Genomic DNA, 23,284 nt, shown 5'->3' with positions numbered 1-23,284 from the left:
CCGATTCTGCAGACGTTCCAATTGCAACCGCAACCGCAGAACTTCTCTGTGAATCACAGTCAGCCTCCCGTCGGGCTAGACAACGCCGTGCTAGGCTGCCTGTCTAAACCCACCCTCTGCGTGAAACCACAGATAAACCTCCCAGGCACCTTCAGACACCAAAACACTCCAGAAGGCGGGATTTTATACCTGAGCAACTTACACAGCCATCAACTTTCAGACAAAGTTATCCGTTTTCTGCTTATAGAGATTGGTTCCAAGATTTGGTTATCTATTCAGTGTGAGTTATTAGTTCAAAAGAAGTCCTGTGCCCGTGAAACGCTGGAGTTTTTACTGATCACTTAGTGATGTGTGAGGACAGACTTCAAGCCGACCGTGTGTAAGCTGCTGTCGAGTCCTCGGGCTGGAATGTTAGCAGGGCTGGCACTGGGGTCTCCTGTGGCCGGGAAGGAGGCCTGTGCTGGGCTGAAACCAGGCTTTCAAACTGCCCACTACCTGCTGGATGCTGGCGGGAGCCCTGCCTCCCCTCCCCCACCCCGTGAAGAGCTCCGCACGGGCCACAGGCTTTGGCCCCTCGGACCGACACGGCCGGGGTCCTCGAGGGTCTCCTGGGGGAAGGGCAGGTGGGTGCTGTATCCGCGCCCAGCACAGGACCCGGTTCGCTGTGGACACTCAGGTCTGCGGAACTGAGCAGGACGTCCAGGGACATGTTTCTCAGAACACAGACCACTTTGTATTTGGAACAAGACGGGAGGTTTTTGGTCAGTTAAAAAGACGGAGACCATGAGGTATGGAAGTTGCTTTTCACTGAATCCTACGAGAACTTTTGCAGAGTGGAAATGATTTTTCTGATGTATCTAAAACTAAAGCATGGGCGAAATTTCATCGAACATCACACGCTGTGAAACAGAAATGAGGTATAGGGATTGGTTGTTTTTCTTCAAGGTACTCACACAACCTGAAGTGAGAAAGTTCCCAACATTCGAAATCCTCCCGTTGGAAGAAGCATCTAGAGCACTGTGGCCCTCCCGTGGGCTCTGGTGGGACAGAGCACACGCTGGCCGTGGCTAACGCTGGCCGCGCAGGTCAGTAGGTACCGTGGTGTGGAGCGGAGGGTTTTCACATCTGGTCCACACCAGCCAGCGTGCATGCAAGTTACAGGTGAACGCAGACCTGTTCTAAACGCGGCTGAAAAACCTTCCAATCCCGGGCGAAGGAGTCGGGAGCCGCAGGACGGGCTGCTGCTCCAGGCGGCGGGGTCATCCGCCCTGTGGGTCCAGGTGATGCCCTGGGAGCTGCCGAGGGCCGGGGCTGGGGGGATGTGCTCACTGCCCAGACCAGTCACCCAACACGCTCCGCAGACACTGCTCCGTGTGCCAGAGACTGATTTTCTTTCCAATCCCGTGTCCCTCCTCTGGCGGCTCCACTCTGCAAGCTCCTGGTACCAGAACCAGGCGGGACTAACTTTCAGTTGAGAAGAAACGGTGACATTAGGTGAAATCAAGTTAGGAGCCTAAATGATTTAATCGTGCATTTAATAGTAGCACCAATTTTTCATTTAGAAAAAATTAAATAAAAACCTGAGAAGTCTAACATAAAGTTAGGACACGTGTCTGCTCCGTGGTCTGTTGGCGAGCACTCCGGCCTGAGCCCCCTGGGCGAGTTCCGACACGGCTCCGTGCCGTGGCCCCGAGACGTCCCGGCCTGGCTGTGCCCTGTCCCCCGCACTGCCCGTCCCGGCCTCGCTCTCCAGGGGACGAGGGGGAAGCTCAGGGCTCAGAGGCACTCAGGGCTTCTTCCCCATGGAGTCTCCTGGGCAGACAGGACAGCAGGCCCCGCCGACCCTCACAGGTGCTGGACAATCAGCCGGTTGACAAGTCTCCACGAGGCAGGTGACCTGCCCGTCCTGGAGGAGAGACGGCGCCCGAGCCCGTCAGTCCTGGGGACCCGGCCCCTGCATCTCACGCCACCCCCAGCTCTGACCTCCCACTGGGGACCCCGGGATCACGTCCCTGGGTGTCAACCAGGAGGAGGTCCGGCCAGAGAGGAGCTGGGAGGACGAGGTTCTGCCCAAACCTGACAACCACCAGGGACACCGGACGGACCCCTGCTCCTCCAGGGCCAGGGGACGAAGTCCCGTCCCCATGTGCACCGACCCGCCCACTGTCCTCCCGTCCTGGCTCCCAACCCCGCCCCAAAACTCCCGCCCAGCCTGGGCAGCGGCCAGGCCCCTCTCCCCTGCGGCCACCACTGCCCCCTCGGTCCACTTGCTCCAGGACCGAGAACAGTGTGGACAGCCCCGCGCTGGCCAGGGGCAGTGATGTCCGTGTCGACCTTCAGCGACGGCTCCGGGGGAAGAGCCCTGAGTTCTCAAGGGACGTGGGAGGGGACCCCACAGCGGAGCGCCCTGACAGCCCTGCTGCCTGCCCGGGTCCCCGGCGGCATCCACACTCACGCGGCATTCACAGACGGTGCAGGGATCCCGTTTCCACGTGGTACCGTCCGCGCGCGAGCTGCCGTCCGCATCCACGCACTCGGGGCTGAGCCGAGACTCGAGTTTCTTTATCTGCGGCAAAGCAGAAGCGCCGGTCACCGGGACGCAGCGGGCAGCGTGGGTACCGCGCACCTGCTCCCTCACTTGAAACGATGCCTCACGACGAACGGGGACCGAGGTGAACGTCTAAAGCACTTTCCTGGAGCCTCAGATTTACTCGTTAGGCAGCTGGTAGCTGTTTGTCCAAAAGCTCCATGACAACAGCCTGACCTCCGCGTGTCTGAGGCCAGAAGTGCACGGACTGTACGCTCGGTGAGTAGTCGGTAAAGAAGAGAAGAGAAACCTTAGAAAGAAGCAGAGAGAGTGCGACACAGGACTGGGTGACGAGAGCACTCTGCACCAGCTTCTCAAAGGAGCTCTGGGCTGTGACCGGCTGCTGACCCCGACGCACACCGGCCCCAGCTTGGGGCCACCCTCTTGCTGGGAGGGAGGTGCTGACAGGGTGGCAGGGGCTGGAAACCCTGGGGCCTCTGCACCGTGGAGGGTCCGGCAGCCCCGGCCCATTTCCCTCTGGGATACGTGAGAGGAAAGTAAACTTCCACCTCGTTTATTTAGCCCACCATCGTTCGGGTTTTCCGAGTCTCAACTGACTCATAAACAAGGTGTGGGATGGGCACCGCCGGGCGTGGGGTGGCCAGCCTCTCACCGCCCCGTCCTGCATCCCCCGTCTCTGGTCAGCCTGACCCATGTGTGCAGAGCGACCAGGCCTCTGCCGCTCCCTGTGGACTCTCAGGGGTCAGGGGTCAGCCGTCTGGCCCTGGACACTCATCCGAGGGTGCAGCCCCACCCTGGGCATGCTGTGTGGTCAGCTCAGGGTCTGCTTGGGTTTTCTGTCTCCAGCTCCAGACAAAGGGCTTCTTGTCCGGGCCCCGAACCCAGCCGGAGGCCAGCTGGGGCAGGCCAGCCCTCCCCCTGCCCCTGCCCCCGCCCCCCAACAGTGGCGAGTCTGTTAGCACCTGAGGCTGTCAACTGTGTCCCCAGACCCCTAGGCGGGAGGAGCGGCTACAGGGCAAGCACAGAGCAGATGCAGGGCAGCCAGCGCACTTCTCCCCGGAAGATGCAAACGTCTTCCAAGCCCGTGGACCGAGACCCCAGAAGCAGGACGTGGCCTGCACCACAGATCCCCCACTCGCAGGCCTGTCTCTGGAATGTTCCACAGCATCAGAAGCCCTTCTCACTGGGACCCTCTGGGACCTTCTGCATGCATCCCGTTAACCTGAGATCTCACTCTTCACTCCCACTTAGGTGACATCACACTGAGACCCCCGTGCAGACATGGCAGGGGCGGGGTGCGGAGGTCTGCAAACCCTGCAGACCCCCAGGGAAGAACCCCGGAGCACGGATGTGCCAGTGCCCTTCTGGCACCCAAGGGGACCCGACTTCCATCAAAACCTCCTGATCCCCCCCTGGGAGCAGAGGTTTAACAGTCATCCCTGAAGAGGAGGCTTTGGGCAGGACTTGAGGTTTGAATTCTGCGTGGCCCTGACCCGGAGCCCCTCACAGCCAGTGTTCGGGGGGAATCTGCGCCCCTCACCCAACGCGCCAGTGGGCAGCCCACGGCCGAGGGTCCCCGGTCCCAGGAGGTCCAAGGGCAGCTCAATGCGGCCCAGCTGGAGCCGAGCCAGAAAGAAGGGCAGAGACTAAAGTGACCTCCCTGGAAGCTCCCGGGCCAAGGATCAGGGGTATGTGGGCAGCACCTTCCCTTCACCGTCACAGGAGAAACGCACACCAGGCCCAAGGGTGGAGAGGGGCCGGGCAGGTGAGGATGGGGGCGCCCAACCTGCTTCCTGAGGTCCCTGATGGTCTTCTGCATCTCCAGGACAAACTCCCGGAAGTCGCTGGTCCCTGCTACTGGTGGGCGCTCAAAGGCGGTGGCCGAGGCGTTACTGGGCCTCGTCCCGGGCATCCCGGCTCTGCTTGGGAGAAGCAAGGGAGACTCAGGACACAGCCAAGGATGTGCGGCTCCCGGGCCCGAGGGCGGGGCTCGTGGAGTGGCTGCATGGGTGCCCTTGAGGCACACCCCCCACAGACACCCAAGGGCCAGCTGGCAGGGTGCACGGTCCCAGGTCCCGGCGTGGCTCGGCCGTACCTTGGCATCTTCCCAGGCCCCGCATCCGTGGCTGGCTCGTCCTCCTGGTAGCTGAATTCAAGGGACCGCCTGCCTCGAAAGTGGTAGGAAAACGCGTTGAACTGTCCCCGGGTTCTGCAGTCTGCGGGCAAAGCACAGACACGTTAGGGTCTCAAGTCCCACGAAGGGGACGTTAAGAACAGTTCGGCAAGTATCACTGTCCTTCGCGCAGGACACGCTGGGCGCTCAGGTCGGCAGCGCTGGAGGCACCGTCCCCACTCCCCTTCCCCTCCCCTCCCCACGTGAGCGGCCTGGAGCCCCCCGACCCCAGTGCTCCCCGCCCCCCGCCCCGACAACACCCTCCTCCGGGTGGGGCATGTGCCTGCTGTGCTGCCCACACAGGAGTTGTTGGCACTATTTCAGTGACTTCTACAGTGATCTCAAAAGTGCGTGCATGTGTGTGTCTTCCTCTCCGTGATGCATCAGTCCTCACAGAGAAGCTGAAATTCCTGACTTTGCTCAAGAGAAAAAGACATGCATCCTCCCAAGGGCAGCTTCTTAGGTTTCTCACGTGTGCAGGTTTCGTACTTGGATTAAACAAATACACAATTAAGAGATGAAGCTTAAGAAAGTTTGGGTTGAGTCTTTTTTTTGTGGTACACGGGCCTCTCACTGCTGTGGCCTCTCCCGTCGTGGAGCACAGGCTCCGGACGCGCAGGCTCAGCGGCCATGGCTCACGGGACCAGCCGCTCCGCGGCACGTGGGATCTTCCCGGACCGGGGCACGAACCCGTGTCCCCTGCGTCGGCAGGCGGACTCTCAACCACTGCGCCACCAGGGAAGCCCGTGAGTCTTTTATAAACACTGAGGTGTCGATAACAGCTACCGACATTTGGTTCTGTCAAACCATAACTTTTTTTTCTGCCACTTTTTAGATATGGCTTCTGGACTAAAATAAAAACAGATAAAGCTTATAGAGCATTCTTTAAGTTTTGTCAGCTGAGGGCTATGCCTGCTATTTCTAAGAGGAAAAGAATCCAGAAGAAAGGATGTCAGAAACTGCATCAAGTGCGTAAGCCGCTGACCGTCCAGCTGAAGCCAGAAAAGGCTCTGGGCTGTGGCACAGACGACAGAGCCTGGATCCAAGACTCAGGCTCTCAGAGGACTTCGGGTTTCTGGAGCAAAAACCAGAAAACCTGTCTCTGTTCCTTTCTAAGCAGCTACAGGGAATCTATCTGGTAAAGTTATCAGAAAATGAAGATTCTGTAACTGAAAAGAAAGACTGGCTTTTTCCAATGATTTTCAAAGAGAACAACTGCAAACACAAGAATCAAATTCTCTGCCATGTGTGTGGAAAACTGTTGCGACCTTAATATACTAGTCAGAATATTTTTTTTAAAAAATCGAAAAAAAAAACCCACCAAGTTCCCAACAGCTATAAAAATGAGAAATTAATGCTTTGGAAACTTGGGCACGTAGCGAACGAAATTTTAATTTTTATGTGAATTCTCCTACAACGTTGCAAATCGTATTCGTTATATATCTATTTAACATATTACGTAGTCCATGCATTAGTTACGCACATCAGAGAGAAGCCACAGACACAGAATCACATCAGACACGCTCACTCACACACAGAACGTGCATCAACCCAGATTTCAATACTTACTAATGAAAATAACAGCTCATTAAAATTAATTACTAGCGAGAACAACCTGGCCAGGGCTATTCCTGCGGAAATAACGAGGTGCAGAAGAAATCTGGTTTCTGCACCTGGTGTCCACGGGCATCGCCAGCCGAAGGCGGAGGGCCGGGGGCCGGGGCTCTGGGCCCTCCTTGCCCACCGCACCCGCAGGGGCTGGGTGGCCCGTGGTGTTGCCCCAGGCTCGGGGCCCCATTTCCTCACCACAAGAGCGGGGTTACCCAGAATGGGTCCTCAGTGTTCCCCCCACTGCAATGTTCCCTGGGTCTCTGATCACAGTCGGAATAAAACCAAAATGATGTTCAAATGAGAACCTGCAGTCGAGATTAGCTACGACCCGGCTCGGGAATGCTGTGTAGGAGCCGCCTGGACGGCGCGTCCAGAAACAGCCGCGGCGGCAGGACAGGCACCGCCACCTTCACGGGCTCCCAGGTGCCTGGGTGAGGCCGCCGCGCAGCTGCCTGTCACACCCTCCACTTCCTCAGGAGGTGTTTTATAGCACGTTTCTCTGCTTACAGAAGCTCTTCTGGACACTGAGAACACACAGCACGCAGTTTTAAAGTTAAATCTGATGTCTGGCAAGCTTTGCGATCTGATTCTTGTTCCTATTTTATCTGCGGGGACAGACAGGCAGGCCATCAAATGCAGACGTGGGATAGGTTTTAAAGAAAAGCTGGGAGCTAAGCTCATTCAAGTTTTGCTGTCTGTTTCTTTTACTCAGTAGTTCTCATTGCTAACTCCTATCTCTTGGCATTACAAATTCTTCAAAACCGTGACTTTGATTATCCCCAGGTTCTATAGTACTGCTCAGTATGGATACTCCAGAACTTAGCGACCCCCTAGAGCCGCCTGTTTCGTTTGTGTTCTCACTGCTGTGCTGATTCCAGCCCGTGCGTTAGCGGGCATTAAGCTTCCACCCAAATTGTCGGTGAAGGAGGACGGACCCCGGTGAGCGGCAGGGCCCCGGGACGCCCACCTTCACAGCAGTCTTGCCACACGCGGAGGTCCAGCCGGGGGATCTCGTCACAGCTGCTGTACCCGTGGGGGAACTCGGCCACTCGGAACACGTCCCTCTGCACACGCGTGATGTTGTCTGAATTGTCGCACACGATCCGGGCCAGCGACGTCTGCTTGATCTGCGTGAGCTGGGCAGGGGTGAAGACCCCCGGGTTCTCATACCACAACCTGCGTTCCCCAGAACGAGAGCAAAGCTCAGGGAAAACACGAAACGCAAAAGCCCCAGGGGGCTGGTTAAAATATTCCTCACACTCAGTTTCGCCAGCGATGAGACGTAAGTGGGTTCAATTGGGTTATCACTTAAAAATGGACTCAAACGTTACTGTGAGCCACTCAAAAAACAAAGACCAAGAAATCTGCACTGACATCACCAGGGGCAGCTCCTCTGATGGACCAGCACAGGCCACTTCCAGAAGCACTGCCCGGCACACGGCCACCTACCGAGTCACCTGGCGGCAGGTGCGTCTGCACTTACCTGTCCCCGTCCCGTAAGCGCTTGAACTGCGTGCTCAGCAGACACATCAAGGTAGGCCCCAGGCGGCTGCCGGGGACCAGGTCCTCCACCATGAGGGCGGGAAACAGGTCGATGTTGAGCGGGGAGCCGTACAACCTATGAGGCCAAGCAGAGCCTTAAGTTCACTGAGCAAAGCCGTACCTGGTGAGGAGCAGAGCAACTAGCGGAAAATAAAACCCTCGTGGCTTCTTTGTCATTATTTGACGTTATTCAGGTCTTCACTTAGTAAAACCCCCTTATTTCTTTAAAGCATCTATCCATTATGTTTTAGAGATATGTTCCTACTTCCCGTTTATATACGCATGATAAAACACACACACAGATATATTTATTGGACAAAGCTTAGAGAAGCCAAGAAAACACAAGGAAGGAAATTAAAACCACACCTTTCCTGACTATTTAGAGACAACTTGACATTTACTGTAAACCCTTCCAGTGTTTTTGTCATTGATGCATATGAAGAATAAGCTACACACACAGCTAAAGACACGTTTTCAAAACGATACTGGGATTCTACCCTACACTGAAAACATACTTGCTCTGAAGAAACTACTTACTAAGTAGGAATCACACAAAAGACTAAGACAGCAAGGTCTGAATGTTCAAGAACAAACTTTTTCATCAAATTCTTCCAATTCCTTAGAAATAAATGCTTCCAAGCAAAGAGCTGACGACTCCTCTGACATCATTCTTATCTGGTCTCTCCTGACACCCTGGGAAGATGGTAATGGCTTAGTTTCAGCTGCCACCCAAAGCTCCACTGGACCTTTTAAGTGCGTCCTGTAACTGAGACGCCTTTTCCACGTGCTTGGATTAGGGGTGCTGACCGCGGACAGGGCCGTGCCGGGCCGTCCTCAGCGCTCCCCATCTCAGGAGCAGGGTGAGCGCGAAGCTGCCGGAAGGGCATTCAGTCCGAGGACACGCCATCCTCACTCTCCCCAAGTTCAAGGACGCTCACACTGAACTTTATCCAAGTTCGAGGACGTTCACACTGAACTTTAGTTCAGATGGAAACACAGTCAGAAAGAGCCTTGTGAGTTTGGTTCTCTGCCTGCAGGGGCTTTTCCCAAAGGAGACACCCCGTTCCTGGGCAGGGCCCCCTTCCGTCTGCCCCCCACCCCTGGGTGATTGGCCACACAGGTGGGCCCCGCAGACCCCAGACCGAAGCAGGGCACCCTCCTGCTCACAGCCCCCCAGCACAGGCCACACTTCCCCCTCGCTGTGCACCCAGAAATGGAAAGATCTGATCGGATGCCACTAACACAGGTGCAAGCACACGCTCCCTTAAGCCCCGTCTAAAAGCCTCTCTTCCCTGACAGCGTCACTGTCCCACAGCTGGGACCCACTGTCCCGTGTCGTCACTCTGCCCGGGCACCTGTCTCATCCCCACTCGGTGAGTCAGGCCTGACGCAGAAGCCGGTAAACGCGTGACTCTCCTGGGGGTGGATCACACTGACTGCCTCCCCAGGGTCTCTGGAACTTGAGGTCCAGGGCCCCCAGCCCCCAGCAGCGCTGAGCTGGAGAGCAGACGGCTTTGACAGACGCTGGGCAAAGGAAAGAAACACCGGGAAAGTGATCTCGTCAGTCTGGACGAGAACAACAGAGGATATTCAAGCATAAAGAATACAGACAGTCCATACACCCTAGCTGAGCAGCCCGTGCCACAAAGGTCTCTGTACCGGGGGAGCGTGCGTTTATGTACCAGGCAACCTGACACTGTTATGTAAACGAACACCGGAACATCTTAAACTGTAGAGCATGACGCTCACTTATTCACAACCTGCGAGAAACTACGAGTAAAAGTCACTTTCTCCGGAAGGCACAGGCCAGGCCCTAAAGAGAACACGCCTGAACTGCAGTGTTAAGCGTGTGACTGAAGCATCAGCGATTTACCTCTTAGTGAGCAGGAGAGTCCAGAAAATGACCCAAGCGGGCCTTTACAGAAAAGTAGTTTTCCTTTTTAAAGCCGTTCTTTCAAATGGGAAAACATACTGTAAGTACACAGTGACCAGCGGGCCACAGGGGACCCTTGTGGGAAAACTCTAGTGAGTGGTTATTTCCATTAAAGACCCCCCCCCCCCCCCCCCCCCCCCGCAGAGAGACTGGAACAATTAACGAGAAAAACAGGACTTAAGGAGCCAGGGCAGACTGGACACGAGAGGGGCGGGGGCGGGGGAGTCGTGAGGACCCTGTCTAAGCAGCGATCTGGACGCAGAGACTCTGGGGAGGAGGCAGCCGCTACAGGCAGGAAGCCCCGTCCCGCCAGACCCCGGCCCCTCGTGGCCTGACAGGGCCGGCCTTGGCCTCTGCGGGCCCACGGAGGAGGGGCTGCCCGGGGGTCTCCAGGGGCCCTGCCCCGCGCGCTGGGCGTCCTCCACTTCCGTGCCCCCGGCCCAGTGAGCCCTCTCCCAGGAGGGGGGAGGCTGCTGCCTGTGACGGATGGGGGTGCAGGGGACGTGGCGACGGGCCCGGGTCTGGGGGATAGCGGGTTTAGGGAGAGGACTCCGGACAAAGCCTCATAGCTGGGGGCCCGCCCGTCCTGCGGGGCCAAGGGCTGGCACTCCGGCTCCCAAGGCTGCAGCAGGGACTCTTCCCCGAAGCGCCTGCGGGCCAGTCTCGTCCTGCCCGATGATCTCATCCCTCCGCAGCCCTCCCATCAGGCCCGCCGGACGGGGCCCCTCATCTCTGAAGTCAAGCCTCAACCTGCCCCCTCCCCGTCTCCACGTGCCCCCCGCCCCCGAGGCTGCACAGAGACTCGAATCCAGGGGCCACGACCCCGTTGCGCTGCCCCCCCCCCACACCCACCGTTGCAGCTTCTCCCGGATCTCGGGGCTCCTGATCTCGTTCTTCAGGTCCTCGAAGGTGTGGGCGGCCGACAGGTTGCAGTAGATGCGGTAGTCGTGGTAGGGCGGGATGCCGTGGTCGCGGCCGCGCTGGATGTTGATGGCGGCCAGGTCCAGCGCTACGGTGTGCGCCATGGAGAAGAGGCGCTCGGTGAGCTCCGTGTTGAGCAGCTGGGACGGCACGCGCATCTTGCCCGGCACGCCGAACAGGCCGCGGAGCAGCGGGTCGATGCCGCCCTCGTTCACGATGCGGAACGGGGAGAAGAAGGCCTTGTGCAGCGGCACATGGCCGTGCGCCACGGGCTGGAAGTTCTCGTCCAGCCGCTGTAGCAGCGGGTTGACCAGCGTGTGCCCGAACCGGAAGGCGGCCGTGGCGAAGGCGTTGGAGATGCCAGCGTTGGCGCCCGGATCGTAACCACGGTACTCGCCCAGCATCTTCATGCCCACCTCGCCCAGCACCTTGGGCAGCCAGTGCCGGTAGGTGATGTGCTGCACCTGCGCCCCTACCACCTTGCGGGCCTCGTGGTAGACGGTGTCGCCGTCCCAGTGCGGGTTCAGCGCCAGCAGCTCGGCGGCCACGCGGTTGTGCTCGCGGAACCACAGCGTGTGCATGCTGGTCAGGCCGAGCTGCTCGTTGGCACGGTGGTCGCCAGCCAGGAAGCAGGGGATGGGGCTCTCGTTCTCGTCGCGCATGCACTCGGTGGGCGGCCCGGCCGCAAAGGGCAGCAGCGGCTTGCCCGAGCGCTGCACGATGCCCTGGCGCAGCAGGCCCCGCTGGCTGGCCAGGTCGCGGATGGCGCGGGCCTCGTGCTCGGAGCTGCCGTAGACGTTGGAGGCGTCGATGTAAGAGGTGAGCTGGTTGATCTGCTCGCGGGGGTACACGGAGTTCATGAGCAGTGACGTCATGCCGCTGCCGCACACCGGGCTGGAGCGCACGAAGAACATGCAGCGCGCCCCGCTGCGTGCCCGCGGGTCATCGGGGGGGATGGCCACCGAGAAGCAGGGCGGGTCGCTGCTACACGTGGAGCTGCAGTGCTGCCCGTCAGAGAAGCGGGCCTGGCTCAGGGCCACCACCGTGGAGTCCAGGTCGTGGTCCAGGAACTGGCCCCACTGCATGAGCATGTGGGTGAACTGCTCGTCCGGGGTGATGGCCTCGGTGCCGATGAGGGCCGTGGACACCAGGCGGGGCATGGGCAGCGGGTGCCCGTGGTAGTGCCGGCCCGGGTCGATGCCACGGGGCGTGTTGAAGCCGTTCTCGTACACGGCCTTGAGCAGGCGCTCGAAGGCGGTCAGCGAGGCGCCCCACATCGGGTGCTGCAGGTTGTTGCAGGTGCCGTCGTGCGTCCGGTACTTCTGGTGGAAGCACATGTCCGAGCAGTTGTTGACACGCCTGTGGGCCGTGCAGCCCGACAGGTTGGCGATCAGGCTCAGGTACTGCGGGGACACGAGGTCGTTGTAGTGGTAACCTGGACAGAAGGTGGAGACACGCCTCAGCAGCCCGGGCACCAGGCGGGCACGAGCGCTGTCCCGGGGCCCCTGCCAGCTGGGCCTGCCGGACCAAACAGCAGTGCCGGGACCCGGGAGAGAACAAGCAGGGAGGTGAGGAAGCTCCCGCAGGAAAGTCTGGGAAGGACCTGGCACACCAGCTCCCGCTCCAAGCTCTCCCAGACCCGGCGCCTGGGGCTCCCCACGCTCCCCACACGGCTGTGGGGTGGCCACCATGCATCTAGCTTCTCCCTTCGGGACCGACTCCCATGTACGTTTAAAGAAGACAGGTGGCAGCTCCCCTCTGCAGAGGACAGTGCCCTCAGCACCCACATACGGAAGCAGTAAAGAGACGGAGGTGAAATTTCCCAGGCTGGGGGAGAAGCAGTCAGACACACAAGCGCCGGAGGCCTGCACGAGAGAGGAGCTTTGCAGGGATAGGACACTGGGCTGCCGTCGCCATCTGGCGTCGGGCTCAGACCCGAGAGCCTGGCATCTCCCGTTTCCCCAGCGAGAAGGGCGAGGCTGGCACGCCCGCTCCGTCACAGCCGCCCTGAGAAGTCCTGAACGGCTGAAGGGCCAGCAAGGAAAACGCTTCCTCCTAAACGCTGTCTGGGCGCTAATCCCCCTCCGGCCCTGCAGAGGCTCACGGGCGGGGCCCCTGCAGCGGGCAGAGGAGGGGGTGGCTTCACCCTCACCGTCTGCGCAGCACCTGCTGGGGCTCCATCAGCATCCTCTCTAACAGCCCCAACCTGGACCCACGGCCTCCGAGGGGCTCTCCTTGGTCCAGAGGCCCCGATGGTCAGAGCCCGGGGGCCAGGACAGCACGACCACCCGTGCTGAGCACATGTCAGGTCACCGCTGGGTCTCCCATCAGACCTGGGGAGCCACAGGACTGTCCCAGCTCAAGGCAACCCGCACGTGACCGCGATCATCACAGACCCCGGGCCCGACAGGCTGGACGTCGTCATGGGGAAGGGGTCTGCGGGGTGTGGACCCCGCCCGGGTACTGACTCGTTCCGTTCAGGTCCACCATCAGGCCGTGCTGCACGTGCTCCTGAATCAGCTGCAGTGCCCGCTCGAATATCTCCCCGGCCCGGGCCTGCTCCACAGTGTAGGGGTCCCGTGGGTACCGGAACAAGGCCAGCAGGTCGTTCGGGGAGCGGGGTCGGCTAGCGGGTGTTCGGGAAGAAAAGGGAAGAACGGAACAGATGACTGAGAACAAAGGTCACTCGCGCCCGAAGGAGAATTATCGCTCTTAAATATTTCTGTGGCTACGTTTCTACAGACACAAGGTATCGTACCTTACTCATCCCAAGCGGAAGGCAACAAAACAAACGAACAAAACCAAAAGACACTAAAAACAAATAATTAATTACGTCAATAGAAAAAAACACCAATATACTATTTCAGTTCAAATGCAGAAAAGACACGTTAGAATTGCCAAGATGAACAAATGCACGAAGGGCTTATGAAATATTTTGTTTTTGCCAAATCACTTGAGTAACAAGCCAAAATAATGAGTCAAAAAATTTTTTAAATGTTCTATTTGTGAATCATAGTTCAGTTTCTACTTGGAAAGGAGTATCTTTCTGTTATCTTAGCCCCCAGCAAAGTTAACACCAACACTGTTTATGATTTTCAAATTAAAACAGTGTTTTGTTCCCATCAAACAGGTGAAAACTGCGTACGAGAATCACCCTCTGTAGCCCCGCCCGCCTCTGCAAATACCTGTCAAACAAGTGCGTCCGCGTGGAGTTTATGGCTCTGTCCACCGTCGCGATTGCTTCAACAATGGATGTGGCTACAAATGGGTCCCCGTTCCTACTGACATCGGGAACTAGGAAATGCGAGGTCGCACGTCACCGGAAAACGTGCACACAAGCGAGTCAGAGAATAGTGTCTACACTCTATGTCACTTAGACTGAGGCATGCTTTTCTCCAATGTTATTTCTACTTTTCACACCAAACCTTAAGTTATTTCATCACAAATTCTACGAGAAGCTGTTTTCAAACTGTGTGGAAGTTGCAGACGCTTAATTTTTTAAATCATGGGATACTCCATAAAAGGACAAGGTAGTTGTAACTTCAAACACTGAAGTTCTTCTACCAAAGCATCGCCCAACAGGGGAGGCGCTGACTCAGGCCCACCCACCAGAGCAGCTGCCCTGCTGGGCGGAGAGTGTGGTGCTTTAATTTCCAGTGGCTTCTGTGTGTTCCTCCCGTCAAAGGCCAACCTGCCTGGGTGCTGGATCTCAGCCCGCCCACCCTCCCGAGACTCTGCTCTCCCTTCACCCTATCCCCTCAAGGAAGGATCAGACATTCTTACACCCAACATGTGTGCATGGGGGCACGCACACACACACACGACCACATGTGCACACACATACGTGACCATATATGCACACACATAACCATACATGCGTGCACATATCTTCACGCACACTCAGGCACACTCGGATAAACCTGACACCTATGAAGCTACGGCTCCCTCCCTACTTTCCTCTTTTCATTCCTTTTTCACTTAATATTGACATTTTTCTAGCGTTCAGAGTTTGCTAAATAAAATAACCTTGTTCCAACTCATCTTTTATCTTTATTTCCCAAAATGTCTCATGCCAGGTCACCAACAGCACGCATTTTAATAAACGGTATCCTTTTCCTTCAAAATACTCGACCTTCTAGAAAATCTGACACGGCTGAAAATGTCCTTATTGAAATGTTGCCTTCACTTGGTTCTGGGATACACACCCCTCCCTCCTGGAATACACCCCCCTCCAGACTGGGACATACGCCCTCCTGACACCGATCTCAAACAGAGCCCCAATTTACTAATTTTTAGAAGCTAATATTTTTATGCCATGTGTTAGACAAACGGACAGAACAATCTTACATAATTGTATTACCCTAATATTTCATTACTACCAATGATTCAAACTGACTTCGTTTTTCTTCAAGCAATGATCACAGAAAAATAATCCAAAAACACTTATTTATATGCCTTAGAAAAAGGGTAATGGAAATTCACTAAAATGTTCAGGGTGGTTATTTTGGGGGAGTGGGATTACGGGTGGGAGATTATTTTTAAACTTCATGTGTAACTAATTCATGTTAAAGTAACATTACTTTTCAAGTATAAAAATAAACATTAATTGAGAAAAACACTGTTTCTAAGTCAGGAGATTCACCGATTTAATTTATAATCACTTCACGCTCTAATATAATGGGAAAATAAGGTCATTTAACATTTCCCCCTCAAAAAAAAAGGTATCCAGTTTCGTCTTTACTGCTGGTTGCAGGTGCCCACAGGCTCCAGGCACCGTGCAGGGAGTGTGCAGTACGGGTGTGAGGTGTTGGCATATAAATTAACCACACCCAGGCAGGTCTGAGGCTCACCAGCCCTCGGGGAAGGCAGATTAGGCGATTAAAGTGGAAAAGGCAAAAACGCACATGCAGGTGGAGGATGTTTCCTGCAGGAGGAACTGGGGGATCGTCCAGAGGAGGGGCCTGGGTGTGGAGGCTCTGTTACCTGAGAACTCAGGCTTTCTGTGCTGGGGGGTGGCAGGTGAAAGCGGGGCACAGAGAGCGCTGGAGACAAAGTGCAGGTTTGGGTCGAACTGTAGGACTTTATGCGGGGACTTCCCTGGTGGGGCGGTGGTTAAAAGACTCCACACTCCCAATGCGGGGGGCCCGGGTTGAATCCCTCGTCAGGGAACCAGATCCCACGTGCACGCTGCAACTACGGGTTCGCGAGCCGCAACTAAGGAGTGCGCGAGCTGCAACGAAGACCCAGCGCAACCAAATAAATAAGTAAAATATTTTTTTAAAAAGACTTTATGCAAAGCTACAGGCTGTGCATTTTACCCTGTTGGTCCAGAACACATGGAGTGTGTTAGGAAGGTGGAGGTGACACCTGGATGGACCAGATGGTGGGGCTGGACGGGATGCCCTGGGTGAGCTCTGCAGGCCGGCACAGAGCCAGGGTCCACCTGGCTCTAGGGCCACCAACCAGATCCAGGGAAAGGAACGGTCCTTGATTATTCGAGGGTTTAAAATGAAGACTTAATACACGCCAGGACCGCACAAGGCCACACACACCCAGAACAGAGAGAGAACAGAGTGAAGGGGCCGGGATTCTTTCACAGCAGTAACTACGTCTGTGCTTTGCCAAATGGTGACTGTAAATGACATGCTGTAGAACTTGAGGGGGTTTGGGTGACCACTAAACCAACCAGGAAACCCAGAGCAAGGCAAGATCTCCAAGGGCACGACCACATCGGCCTGCAGAGCCTACAGCAGCAGGAGGAAGGACGGCTGTGCCTCTCTGGACCCCGCCCACCTCCCTGCAAGGTTGGGCTGTGCTGTCTTCAGATAACACCCGAACCCCCAAGCTCCCTGCTCTCCTCGGTCGCCTCCGGCCGCGCGGGGAGCGTCAGTGCCGCGGGCTCACCGTGCACGCTGAGCACCGTGCTGACCGCTGCCTGCCCGATCGTGTTCCGGGCCGAGCACTCGTAGCGGCCGGCGTCTGCAGGCCCCACGTCGTGGATGGTCAGGAAGCCCTCGGGGCTAATGTGAAATTTCCCGCTTTCTGTCACCTGGACCCCGTCCTGGAGCAAAATAAATGGAAGAAACAGAGGGGTCAGACTGCGGAGCAGAGGCATTTACCCTGGAGAGGGGCACCACCTGCCAGGACCTCGCTCATGGATCCATCACGGTGGCTGTGCTGAGACCTGCCGACGCTGGCAGGAACTCGCCCGATGCCAATTCAAGGGGAGGAACTTCTCCCACCTGCTTGCAAAAGACCCAGAAAAGCTTAAGACCTCACTCTGGGATGTCCCTGGATCTCTGGGGTGCGCGTGCCGGGGCGTGGCCACAGAAGGCAATCTTCCTGGGACGTGTACTGGGGGTGGGTGGTGCGGGAGAAGCCAGGATGCCTGAGCCACACCCGGCGAGGCCGAGGCTGCAGGGCCCTGAGACCCCGCACTTCCCTCCCGGGGCGCCACTGCACGACCTCCAGGGACAAGTTTCATATTAAAACACTTGCTTGCAATGAAACACTGATATTCATTTCTTTACTGGGCTTAATAAGAACAACACAGAGAAATGAAACAACAGGAAACCTTCTCTAGTGATTACAGGACCAAGGATCTAACAAAAGGGTTTTCTTTGCTTTTGTCACCAAGAAGGACTCGTAAAGGAGCACGTCCAAAGTTGGTCTCATTTTGTTTACACCACGGCTGCCTTCCAGCTACGGGGGGTCTGGAGAAGCAGCGGGCAGGGGCAGGTGCCCCCAGCCACACGCCGCAGCCCTTACCTTGTTCCAGGTGATGGCGGGCTCAGGCTCCCCCTGAGAGCTGCATGGTAGCTGCACGCTGCTGCCCACCTCCACCGTCGTGTCACTGGGGATGCTGGTGAACACCGGGGTGACTGCAAGGCAAGGGACACGGGCTGACACACGTGGAGAACCCGGGAGACTCCTGATTTGTTCCAAAAGCTTCAGGTGAGCAGAGGCCCCGCCTTCGGTCCGGGCAGGCCCAGAGCACGGAGCGCTCCCGCTGCAGCTGCCGGAGCAAAGGAGCCGGACGGGATCGAGGGACGGCCCAGGGCTGCCACCCTCCACCTGCGCGGCAGCATCTGGTCTGTCCGCACAGCTCCGGTCTGCTTGGGGTGGCCTGGGGCTGCCAAGTCCAAGCCCCCCCCACCCCTCAAGAGCTGGTGATGGGAGGAAGCAGGGGACCGGCTGATGACCTCACCCACGGGCCGCCCACTGTCCTGCCTGCTCAGCACTGGAGCAGACCCAGGCCCTGACCCCCAGGGACCCTCCGCAGGCAGCCCCCCTCCGCGCCCACCCCCCAGGCCATCACCCCGCCTGCTTTCCTCTCCCGGCTCTCAACAGGGACCCGGGGCCAGCAGGAGGCAGAACCTCGCGTCCAGGAGGACCTGGGGGCCTGTTCCCGGGTCAGCCGGTGCTGCTGGGTCCGGGGCCACCTTGCTCACCCCCAGGGAAGGCAGGGATGACACAGTGATGTAACATGACCCGTGTCCCACACGCGGCACTGTCCTCACTGCCGACATGGGAGAGACAGGCTGCGACTACGGCCTCGGGATGCGCGTCCGGGGGACGGTCCAGCGCAGGGAGGGGTGCGGGACCACTGCCTACCTCGGGCCTGGACTGTCAGGTGAGCCGTGACACTCTGGGAGCCGATGATGTTGACAGCCTGGCACTCGTACTGGCCCTGGTCGTGCAGGGCGACGCCCGAGATCCGAAGGGTCCCTGACGACAGGACCAGGTGCCGTCTGTCCACCGACAGCTGGCTCCCTGCAAGGTGGGGATGCACTCTCAGTGACAGGGATACATGGACACGAGCCTGGCCTTAGAGGTGGGAGACGGGAGCCTCAGGGTCAGGCAGAACCCTAGCTGAGGGACAAAGGGGTCGCAGAGCTTGTCTTCCCCAGATCTGGCCTGGAGTCACCGTCCCGGCCTTTGTCACACACCTGTGTGTGTGCGACAGTTCAGGGACAAATAGCACACAGACCCGGCCCCCCCAAGACTCTCCAGAGAAGGAGCAAGGGGCAGGGACCAGGGGGTCGAGGGCTAAGTAAGCAAGAGCCGGGGTGGTATGCAGACTCGGAGACAGGGAGAGGCCGGTCCCAGGCTGGGCACAGAGGGATGGGGGGTGGAAAGGGGACGAGGGATGGGAAGGCGTCGCGGGCTGGGAAGGGGATGGAGCTGGTGCTGTTTAAAGACAAGCAGCTCCCCAAGTAGGAATGAGCCTCTCCTCCCGAAAACATGGAGCTCTCCTCTCGTCCAGGTTGCTCCCAGGATCCCTGGAAATGGCCCCTCAGGGGCGGAAGGGATGGTGGTGCCCTTTGGTCCAGCGCTAGTCACTCCCTCGATTCCAGAGCAGACCCTGATGGTCCACCAACGTTGGCACCTGCCTCTCTGCAGCCTTCCCGGCCAGGCTGCTGTCACCCCCTGGGGTGACGGGCTGGGCCTTCCCCACATTGTGTGCCCAGCAGCTTCCCAGCTAGAGAAATCGGCTGGGGTCCCACCCAAGGAATTAACAGGGTCAAGTCACAACACCTCTTCGGGAGCAGCAAGAGAACTCTGGGAATTCAAGTGAGAAAGTCATATATACGGTACATGTATTCTACCACCAGTTTCTAGAAGGTTCTATCTGCACATTAGTAAATCTGCTCCAGAGGCTAATTCAGTGCACACTGAAGGCGGGACCCAGACTACTCGGGAGGAGATGGGCCTGACATCCAGGTCCTCGGTGCGGACAGGTCTCCTGTCCTGTGTGTGAGGGGGTGGCCCGTGACCCGACGTGCCCGCAGCTCTGGGTCACGTCGGGTTCAGCCAGCGCCGGCCTGCCCGGGGGGTCCGAGTCCCAGGAAGGGAAGGAAGGAGGAAGTGGGTCACTGCCCTGCCCGACACCTCACCTCCTTTCGTCCAGGCGATGACCGGCTGTGGGTAGCCCTTCGCCTCGCAGTGGAACTCAACCGTCTGACCCTCGAGGACAGCTCTGTCCTGGGGCGTCACGGTGAACTGAGGAAGCGCTTCCGGTGGGAAAGATGTTGGAAACGCAACATTTAGGAGACAGCTTTGGGTGAAAACGCCGTTCTCGAGGCACACCGCCCACCCTCAAAGAGTCCTACCAGGACCCCGACTGTGGGTGCAGCATCCCGGGGAGAGGAAGATGCCGGAAAGTGAAAAGGAAGAATACCAAACGCTGGGTGCTTCTCAGCATCACACTGACAAGTGTGCAGAAGACTCTTAATTTAACAGCACTGAGGCTACAGCACAGAACACAGGTAACGACCTGCTTCAGCTCCTGGAAGGGGCCTGACTTGAAGAGATTCATCTCACTCCTCAACCTAAACTAATATTTGCAAATGGTATAAAATGTCACCTAGCGCAACTGTGCATAGTGACAGGAGTTATTTTATTATTACCGGGTGAAAAAAAATTACAGAATAATATATGCAATATAATTCCATTCCAAAAGCAACAACCACAATCAAAAAAGGTAAAAACCAGTGACATGACTGCTTGGTCACACGTGCAAAGAAAGGGCCAGAGGACGGATTATGGACCAACTTTTAGTGATGTGGCTTCCACTGGGGACAGAGGAAGCAGGGTGGGAGACAAAGGAAGCCGGTGGGGACAGAGGAGAAGGAAAGAACTCATTCTCTGCACTTCACACTTCTGTGTTGTCCCAGCGCTTCTTAACCAAAGTCCCGCTTGGCAATTTATTTGAAAACTAATAAACTCATTACAGAGTCAATTAAGGAATTTGGAAACACACAGCATTAAGTCTTAAAACTATACATATTCTCAGACCCTATGTCCAAAAATTGACCCTAAGGAAATTCCAAGACGTGTGTAAGACATACTGATTCCGTACACGCAGGCCTTGGTGAATTGGCATGTGTACCCACGTTCGTGTGGGGAACACAGCAGAAAGCTAAAGCTCTGACCACCTAAAGCCTGCACTTGGAAAATAAACGTATCACCAAGTCCCACCGAAGGTCAGGTGTGATGGGAGAGGATGAAGCAGGCCCCGGGACTGGAAGACCAGGCGGAGCCCGCGGAGGGGCTGGCTTGAGGGCAAGCCAGGGAGGCTGTGGGGAGCCGGGGCCTCTGCGTGGACGCTCTCACCTTGGACGATGATGAAAGCCGTGGCGTGGATGCTGTCCACGGTGTTGGAGGCGAAGCAGGTGTACTCGCCACTATCCTCCCGTTCCACGTTCTGGATGTAGAGGCCGCCGGACGGCGTGATGCTCACCCGCGGGTCAGCGGGCACGGGGGTCCGGTCGCCTCTGGTCCAGGTGATCCTTGGCGGGGGATGGCCCGTGGCGCTGCACTCCAGGGTCACACTTTCCCCCACCAGCACCTCCGTGTTCTGGGGTTGGATTACAAAAGCGGGACGAGCTGTCACAGGAAACACAGATTCAGAATTAAAATCCTCCAGTTTAGCGAATGTCTTCGCTTGGCGTTTCTATTTTCATGGTATTCATTCTGGCTATTAAAGTCTAAAATAAGTAAAACAGAAACAATACAATTGCACGCTTTGTCTACTTTCTTTTTTCAAGGAATGTGCAGACCGCCAAGAGGGTCCGTGGCCTCAGGTCAAACCACCATCAGCAGCCCTGACTGACCTGATTCCTTCTTCAAACATGGACCAAACTCTGCATAAGTCTTACTTTTTAAAAATTCTAAATGTATATGTCAGTCTTTTCAGTAAACCTTGCTAGTTCTTACTGGTTATAGAACATTGTTTTTAAAGGGTATTTAGAACATATGGAAATAACAAATTTCCCTCACAGAAAGAAAAATACAAATTAATACTCTAAAGAGATGGTTATAATTATGATTACAATGAGATGATTTTTCAACTCTAAATCCAGGAAAAAAACCCACACACTTATTATTGAGCTTGTGTGTCGAGCACGTGAAGAAACAACTCCACACGGGGGTAGCACAAGTTGCCACGGTCCATCTGGACAGAAACAGGGCCACATACATCAAAGCTAAAAACTCCTTCACCCTTTTACCCAGAAATTACTCTGCTAGGAATGTACCCCACACATACCTGGTCGGCCAAAAAGTTCGTTCGGGCCTTTCCATGTTACAGAAAAACCCAAACAAAATTTTTGGTCAACCCAATATTTTTTACTGGCTTATAAAACAATGTATATACAAAAAGGGGTTTTTATCACTGTGTTGTTTCTTCAGGCTGACATCCTGACCCACAAGTTTCCAATCCAAAAATAAAATATTTTTTCATAACTTCTTTCCTTGGTCTCTCTAGCACGAGGCTACTCGTAATCTTCATTTATTCCATTACTGTGAACATCCATCCAGTTTGCTATAGGATTTTACATGTTGATTGGGTGGGGCATTATCCAAGATTCCGTGACAGTTCAAGTCAGTAAATGGATTATGTACCATGTGGCCCTTCTGAAAAAAAATCCCCGAAGTTCCACTTTTCAAACCACCTCTGGCCCAAAGGGTTTTGGATAAAGAGATGGAGACCCGTGACAGCAAAAGCTTTGGAATAGACTTCATGTACCCCAAAGGGAACGGGTTAAACAGATGTTTCATCTGGATAATGGGATTCCATGCCACCAGCCATAAAAAGGGCAAGAGTAAGGAAGTCCCTCATATGTTGAAATGAAAGGTCTCTAACAACCAGTAAGTAAGAAGCAGCTCTGGCCTTGCAGGCACTGGCAGTATTTTCTAGAAGGAGGTTGGATGGAGGTGGGAATTACGTGGACCAGGGAAGGAGACAGGAAAGAGACTTCTCTACATCTTTTCTCGTTTGTTCCTTTTCATTTTTTTATTTAAAAAAAATTTTTAACTGCTTTATTTTTTTCTTCCAGTTTTATTAAGATATAATTGACAAAGAGCACTGTATAAGTTTAAGGTGTACAGCACAGTGATTTGACTTACATCAGTGATTTGAATTACAGAAATTACCAAAATAAGTTTAGTGAATATCCATCATCATACAGATACAAAATGAAAGAAAAAGGAAAAATATTTCTTCCTTGTGACGAGAGCTCGTTGGATACTTTTATTTTTAAACCCCACTTATCACACATCTAAGTAACAGTGGATCATAGAAAACACAGAAGTGACATTTAATGTTAGCATTTCCAGAGGACGGCAAACTGGAGATGTGGAGCCACGTACAGGGACAAGAACCAAAGGCGAAGCCCATCTTGAGGCATTGGCATAGCCCTGCAATTGTATATGTGGCTTGTAGGACCCTTAGGAGATAGAAAGATGAGGACACCCCAGGATGAGAGTCAGACAGAAAACTCTAGGACGGGTCCCCAAAATGCTCCACCATCAGTACGAGAAAGTCAGCTCCTACCCCCCAGCCCCCCGCAGGGACCTCTGCTGAGTAGAAGGGAGAAATAACCCTCATGTCAGCCTTTATCAACCCAAAGTGGGCCGTCACATAGGCCTGCTGTCTAATTCACACTACGTTAGGCAGAAGGAAAGTGACCTCCGTGGAAGAGCTGAGATGCAGGAAGAAATAAAAAGAACTGGAAGTGATAATTACATGGTACAGCTAGACAAACATCAACGG

At 55.7% G+C, this 23,284-nt stretch overlaps 1 protein-coding gene across 1 annotated transcript in view; it reads right to left on the bottom strand.

Annotated features, from left to right (window-relative positions):
• Nucleotides 1–1,786: 1,786 nt before the first annotated feature.
• PXDN (peroxidasin) overlaps nt 1,787–23,284 on the bottom strand; it is a 63,498-nt gene continuing 42,000 nt past the window's right edge. Inside the window, exons 10-23 of the mRNA XM_065891098.1 lie at nt 20,845–21,117; nt 19,626–19,742; nt 18,343–18,501; nt 17,497–17,609; nt 16,633–16,789; nt 13,914–14,022; nt 13,197–13,354; nt 10,660–12,163; nt 7,816–7,950; nt 7,300–7,508; nt 4,629–4,764; nt 4,335–4,467; nt 2,456–2,566; nt 1,787–1,906 (exon numbers count right to left, since the gene is read on the bottom strand). Coding sequence (XP_065747170.1) covers nt 1,787–1,906; nt 2,456–2,566; nt 4,335–4,467; nt 4,629–4,764; nt 7,300–7,508; nt 7,816–7,950; nt 10,660–12,163; nt 13,197–13,354; nt 13,914–14,022; nt 16,633–16,789; nt 17,497–17,609; nt 18,343–18,501; nt 19,626–19,742; nt 20,845–21,117 — 3,434 coding nt within the window. The remainder of the gene's footprint in view (nt 1,907–2,455; nt 2,567–4,334; nt 4,468–4,628; nt 4,765–7,299; nt 7,509–7,815; nt 7,951–10,659; nt 12,164–13,196; nt 13,355–13,913; nt 14,023–16,632; nt 16,790–17,496; nt 17,610–18,342; nt 18,502–19,625; nt 19,743–20,844; nt 21,118–23,284) is intronic.

The sequence above is a fragment of the Phocoena phocoena genome, chromosome 14 (assembly GCF_963924675.1).
Source record: "Phocoena phocoena chromosome 14, mPhoPho1.1, whole genome shotgun sequence".
Taxonomy (NCBI): Eukaryota; Metazoa; Chordata; class Mammalia; order Artiodactyla; family Phocoenidae; genus Phocoena; species Phocoena phocoena.
Note: the sequence above shows the minus strand (reverse complement) of the source record. Positions and strands in the feature narration are given on the sequence as shown.